Source organism: Danio aesculapii, chromosome 13, assembly GCF_903798145.1.
Source record: "Danio aesculapii chromosome 13, fDanAes4.1, whole genome shotgun sequence".
In the NCBI taxonomy this organism is placed as follows: Eukaryota; Metazoa; Chordata; class Actinopteri; order Cypriniformes; family Danionidae; genus Danio; species Danio aesculapii.
The window spans coordinates 21,290,146-21,297,002 of NC_079447.1; the positions used below are offsets into that span (position 1 = coordinate 21,290,146).

Genomic DNA, 6,857 nt, shown 5'->3' on the forward strand with positions numbered 1-6,857 from the left:
AGATTTTAAACCAAGAGAACGAATCAACGTCAGCAGATGTCGCCCCCCAGGCCAACGTGAAGTCAATCAATGCCTTCACATCACCAAACTTATTTATTATCTATTCAGTCAAGTGTGAAGCACATTGTTTATCCCTGCCGATTGTTTAACGTTGAATTAGTCTGTGAAGACAAATGTCCTTCATTCCATCAGTTTTACTCTAGCATCGCTAAAACATGCTAAGAAGAATTATTTAGGATTGCCATTGACTACGACAACGATGCGTTTGATACAGAAACGACTATTTATTTTCAAAAATAAGTTTAAGGAATCCAGTGATACATGTAAATAAACAATAATCAGATTAAAGTGCCAAATATCAGTTATACAAAAAAAAAAGGAATCTGTACAAAAGGAGGAATTACATGATTGAAGGTGTCTTTGGTGAGAAGAAATGTCTGCTCGACTTGACTTTGGTTTGAGAGCTTTGGTGGGCTCTCAGTAACTGCATAGGTCTGAAGAATCTGCCTTCATCAACAACAATATCTAGAAAAATCACTGTTTACAAAAATAATCATTCGGAATGGAGCAGTGCAGACTAAAATCACAGATCTCGCTCTAGCTGTTCTCTTTGGTGTCGGTGCTGGTTTTGCTTATTTGTTCTTTCCTCAAACAAATCAGTCAATTTGATTGTCTTAAATCCACGCTTCTGCTGAGCTCAGTGACTTCCTATCCGGGTTCTCCATTCCTTTGTATCAGTCACACTTTAAGGCATCATGGCTGTAGGCTATGGAAGTATGCCTTTTCAGGAAGCTCTTTGGTCAGGCCTAATCCATCTTTGGTGCGTTAAGCCGTACAGAGGTCCACGGCGCTTGCAAGAGTCTCTGTGGCCTTGGAATGACAATGTTATTGGCTTGTGTCACTAGGTTTTATAGCGTCCCCACTGATGAAAGCAAATGCCTTCACTTTATCTTGGCTGGCTTGAGCTCCTTGACCTGCATGTGTAATGTTTTGTGGACGGCAAGAGTTCTGGACTGACAGAAACCCTTTCCGCACTCTTGGCATTTAAATGGCTTCTCTTTGGAATGGATGTACCTTTAGAGAACAAAAGAGAGAGCGAGAATATTTGTGGTTTGTTAATGGATGTAGGCATGTTTACAACTTAAACAACACAGAGTTTTAAAGTCGTCTGAGCACTTTTCTGGGATTAAATATCCTACGCTTCAGTATGCTGCCAAAAATGTAAACTATTGAAGTGATGGTGATATTAAATTGAAGCTAGTGCAATAGTCAGATGCCTTGTCATGACAAATCTCCGGGCCTGTGAATGTTAATTAAATCACTGGCATGATGATTATCTAGTGAGGAAGAAAGCCAAGATTGTTACTGAAGAATTGACGGAGGCTGTTCAGCATGTCTCAACTAATTTAAATCACTCATTATCAAATGTCATAAATCACCTAAACAGGTGGGGTTTGAGAAAAATAAAAGCTAATTTGTTTATCTGCATTGGCTGCGCTCTGAATGCATTTGTTATTTTCTAAACGGAAAGATGGGAGGGAATTGCCTTGCGCAGTAATGCATGATGAGGTCATAATTGGAACATGACCTGCAGGTAGTTAGCGGGTGGGCAGGAGTTTACGTTACTGTATGCCCTAATAGGCAGGTATGAGCAGGAATGTATTTCAATATCAGCTTGTAAATCATCTGATCATCTCATTCTTACCTGTGGTCTCTCAGGTGGTCCTGCCTCCTGAAGGCCTTATGACAGATGTCACAAGTGTATGGCCGCTCATCTGTGTGCGTGCGCTCGTGGATCAACAGGTTGTAAGACTTGGTGAAGTGTCGGCCGCAGAACTTGCACACAAACTCCTTTTTTGTCTTGGATGGGAGTCGTCCACGGCTGGGTTTTCTTTCCGGTGAGGAGAGCTTGGCCACATCCAGCAGGCAGCCTAACGAGGGTGAGCGCACGTGCCCGTTGTTGGTGCTCAGATCTTCTGCCTTCAGGGCGTCGTCCTGTGTGGCGGCCGCCGCCAGGTTGGCAAAGTCAAAACGGGGTTTGCTTTTGCTGGATGCTCCAGAGCCAGGCCCGGAGGATTCCTGCTTGGTGGGTTGGACAAGATGGGGGAACAGTGGGATTGAGGGAAGAGGGAAGCGGGCATCCACCAGGCCAGGCAGTTTGGAAAAGGTGCAGCGTGGCAAAGTGAATGGGGGGTAACCCAGAGTCCACTGATGCAGATGGACGGCATGCAAGGCACTGAAACTGTAGATGCTGGGCATGTGGTCAGCAGGCAAATGCAGCCCGTTGGAGGTCTGAAGGAAGGAATAGTTCGCCAGCTGCAAAGAAGGGTGAAGAGGCACAGGTGCTGGGAGCGTCTTACTACCCATGACTGATTCCAGAAAGATTCTGTAGGAAACACAAACAGAGAGAACATTAGTACACTCCTAAAAATAACCATTCCTGAGCTGGGTTTGGGAGTTTATAGAAATCAAACAGAAGAATCATTGTGGGCTCCCTGAAGAATCTGTTTATGGACAGTTCTTAAATTATATATTTTTTCTTAATGAGAATTTTTTTCAATAAGCTGATAACCTGAATTTTTTTAATAACCTCCTATTTTTTGAATAATCTGAATACGCAAACTATGTTTGCATTTTCCTCTACATCCCTATATTATGCGTTACTTGGAAACATTTTGTTTTAGGTTCTTACAGGCTGAAGGGACTTCCCTAAAAAGAATAAGAAAAACACACACACACACTAACGTCAAGACATAAACTGCACTTGTCAAGCAAGGCACCTTGTCTGACATATTGAAAGAGCACACTCCAACGTGAGCAAAAAGCAATGCTGAAGCCTGCCAGATGAGTGTGTGTGCGCATGTACACTTTGGCGTAGGCGTCTTCTGCATGCCGAAAATATGCCTATGGCCATGAAGACGAAAGACAGCAGGTGACATACCTGCCTCAACTGTTTAATCAGGTTGGATGAGAACAGACACAAAGCACAATAACTCCTCTTTGTCTCATCAGGAGCTACAAGCATACACACACTCATACAAACAGGCTTGGTGTGTTTACAGTGTTACTCATATCGTCTGGAGGATTTTTTTTTCACACAGTTTTATAAGTACCATGTGAAATGTAACAATGTGTTGTGTTATATTACTGTTAATACGAAACGATACCGAAGGGATGCCAGATATGGTTTTAGTTATGATGGATGAGGTCAAAGAGTTTTAAAAAAATGTAGTCATACACTCTTAAAAATAATGACTATTTTCTGCTATTGACAGTTCCATAAAGAATCTCTAACATTCAAGGAACCCTTTTATTAAACAAAAGGATTTTTTAAATGGGGAGGAAAGATTTTAAAGTTGTTATTTAGGACTTTTTTATTATTTCTAAAATTAAAATTATTTTCTTGTGTGTATAACACTTTAGAAATCTAATAAACCTTTTCACAATAAGTAAACACTTTGTAAAGTTTAAATGTTAATTCAGTGGATGTTTAAGGTTCTTCAAGGAACTATACCAATTTCAAAAAAAACTTCAATTTTTAAGAATGCATGTGTCATGTTTCATAAAGGATCAAATAAGTCAAATCGCTAGACCTTTGTTCAGCTAGATGACGCTTAATTTGTGTATTTCTGTCTTCAGTACATTCAGGATGCGGAATGAGTCTGATCTGTGGTAAATAAAAAGTGAAATAGCCCTAATTAGTCTTTCTGAAGCTCAAAGCTCCCCCGGGGATTTGGACGCTCTGATCATGGCGCAGAAGTAATTGACTTTTACTTACGGGGGTCATTAGAGGAGATCAGGACTCGCTCTCGAGAACAGGCTCGTACCCTTAACCCTTTGAAGTCCACATACCTTCAAAACGAGTGCCGGACGGGAATGTGTTACTTCGACTATCTGCTTAACCGTTGAATCTAACGCCGTTTGAAAGTTTTTGGGGAAAATACCTTTCTGAATTGTGGGATTTCACAAGTGCTTGGACATTTTTCCGGGACATTGTTGGCTAATTAGTCGGATTTGCGCACTGTGTCTGGATAAATCTCACAGATTTTGTCCCCCACGCCAGGCACAATCAGTTTTGTGGGGCTAAAGACGTCTATCCCAGACAAGGTGGTGAAAGAGTCTCAAAAATCACACCACAATTTGCTGAGTTCAAGGTCGGCTACCCCTATTCACCTTGGGATATAGATCTTAACAGGTTCCCTTCAAAACACTGTGAAATAGTTTTGCGTTAAAAATATATCAATATAAAATCTAGTCTGCCATCCCACATTAAAAAAAAAGATATCTCCATGCTTCTGCAATGTCCAAACACTCATCAGTGTGCAGATATTTCAGAATATTTTGTGAGAAGCGTTTATCGTTTGCGCCCTCGTTGTGGCCTCTGTCTAGCTGTAAACTTTATCAATAACTGTGATGGCTCAGCTTTCATCAGTAGCACCATGAGCGCGCCGAGACCATCAGTGTTTTATCTTTGGATGGGTGTGAATGTGCGCCTCTCGCGCGTGCAGAGATCAGAGAAATCACGACGTGTATTACAGGAATTAATCACGGTCTCGAGGTTCATGCCTTAACGACGGGCCTTTGGTCAATTGTGCAACGATTATCAAGTAAGTGTATGTTTTCTTTTTTTCCGCGCAGCCCCCCGAGAGGATGTGATCACTTAACCCTGGGGAGAGGGAAACACACCATTCATTAAGCACCGTCAAACAGTTGACTAAATATACAAATATTTTTAAGTATTGTGGAGAAGGCCTAGCAATTTATGTTTGTAGATTGATATAAAGTAGATATAAAGTGTAGTGATTCCTAAGGAACCGTATTGAAAATGTGATATTTTAAAGAGAGAAATAGTGGGCTCTGCTTATTGTGTCAGATTTAGAGTGATGCACTTTGTATAGTCAAATATACTTTAGAATTTATTATAAGAAAAATACATTTACATATAGCTAGGGGAAAAATCCAAATATCAAGTTTAAATGCCCTAGTTTAATGCAGCATCGAAATACATTCGAAATGTAAAACAATGTAAAACAATAAACGTAAAACTAATAAATGTTTTGATTATAGTAATCTCGGACAGTTGGCATTGTAACAATTTATTTGCCATATTAATAAATTAAGCTAAATGTTTCTAATATTAAAAGAAATGTTGGACATTTAAAACATGCTTTATATATATATATATATATATATATATATATATATATATATATATATATATATATATATATATATATATATATATATATATATATATACTTACATTAAAAAGAAACGACGTTTTGTTCCCCTAATTGATATTATTCCCAAATATTAAATAGGTCGCTACATTTTAGCATTTTCTTGAATAACAGAATGGATTTGGTTTTATTTTTATTTTGCTTAATCTGAGAAGCATATAATGTTTACAAAAAGCGGTTAAGAAGAACCGAAACAAACGAATAACTGTTAATTTTAACAACGAGCATCACTGTAAAACTGCAGAGGACCATTCAAAGCACACACGAATCAAGACTCAGAAATCACCGAGCGCAGGGCCACGCATGGTTTATAAAAAAATATATAGCTTTTTAGAGGTGCATTTACAAATTGTTTGAACGAATTTGTTAAAGTTTTAAAACGAAAAACACCGGATGACATTAAAACGGCTTTGCTGCTTTCCACCGCGTACATTAAAAAAATCTCACATATGCCAATTCTAGGTTTGCTTGATAAACATATAAAAAGTGAAAACAAATTATTTAATTCCTGAAACAAATATTTTTTTATGTGTTAACACCAATTATAAGAGCTGTAGAATCCGCATCCCACCTGTTGACTGACCCGTTCAACATCCTCAAGACTATCATTCGCACATTAGTTACTTTCTTTCTTTTACGCAATCGAGTTAATTCAACCACTGCTGCAAATATTTTTACCGACATATATGTATATATATATATATATATTTTTTTTTTTACAAATTCTGCTCATGATTTAGAAGCAATTTCTCGCCTAACGTATTCATTCTTAACTTTAACGTTGCACTTTTGTTGTTCACGCCTACTGCAGGAAATACACAGATATGTCTTACATTAAAAGTGAAAGCTTGTCAAAAAATATTCAATAAAAAGCCATTAAATATTTACCAGTTCTTGGAGAAGCGAAACGATCCAAAATAAGAGGATTTACAGTCACTTAGTCTTCCCGCGGCGTTTCAAAATTCAGTGCAAAACTCTTCAGCGGATCGGAGAAATGTTCGTCTTCCTCAGCATGTTCTCGCAACAGAGACACGGGAAAACCCTGAAGTTCGCACAGCTGTGGTCCAGCGGTTGTGCGCTGTGAGTATTTGGTTACTCGGGGTAGAAACTCTCTTTCTCTCTCTCTCTCACTCTCTACTCTAGCTCTGTCTTGTGGTCCCAAAGTCAAACCGCCTCTTTATTGTAACCCAACCCGCGACGTCACACAGGCAAACCCCCAGCATGCTGAAGTGAAGTTTCCTCCACTGGTACAGCAGCGCTCGACGCTAGAGGACCCAACACAGCCTGCATGTCAGACCACTGAGCTCCACTGCAACTTTTAAAACCTTTCAAATGGCATTAAAATTTGCAGATCGTCTACTTTGCACGCTGATTAAAAATGTATAAAGAAGGTCAATAATAATAATATAATAATAATAATAATAATAATAATAATAATAATAATGTTAATCGCATTTTGCACTAAATTATATTTAGCATTAAATAATGGGGTTATGTACCTTTTATACACTATTGTTATTATTATTATTTATGCTGTTGTATGACACATTAGTTTAAAAGAATTACAATAGCAAATAATAGAAAGCATTGGATTAAAATAATCTCATTACTTTAAAT

The 6,857-nt window shown here is 38.5% G+C and overlaps 1 protein-coding gene across 1 annotated transcript; it reads right to left on the reverse strand.

Moving 5' to 3' along the window:
* Positions 1-264: 264 nt before the first annotated feature.
* Positions 265-6,397, reverse strand: osr1 (odd-skipped related transcription factor 1). The gene is made up of 3 exons (XM_056471265.1): positions 6,129-6,397; positions 1,706-2,386; positions 265-1,074 (listed from the first exon to the last, which is right to left on the reverse strand). The coding sequence occupies exons 2-3, from the start codon at positions 2,365-2,367 to the stop codon at positions 942-944; spliced, it is 795 nt and encodes a 264-aa protein (XP_056327240.1). The 5' UTR covers positions 2,368-2,386; positions 6,129-6,397; the 3' UTR covers positions 265-941.
* Positions 6,398-6,857: the final 460 nt, after the last annotated feature.

Bases quoted from the DNA above. Each gene is read 5' to 3' on its own strand.
- osr1 (XM_056471265.1), bottom strand. From the start codon at position 2,367: ATGGGTAGTAAGACGCTCCCAGCACCTGTGCCTCTTCACCCTTCTTTG. The intron at 1,075-1,705 runs GTAAGAATGAGA...TGTTCTCTAAAG, and splicing joins GACCACCTGAGAGACCACAG to GTACATCCATTCCAAAGAGA.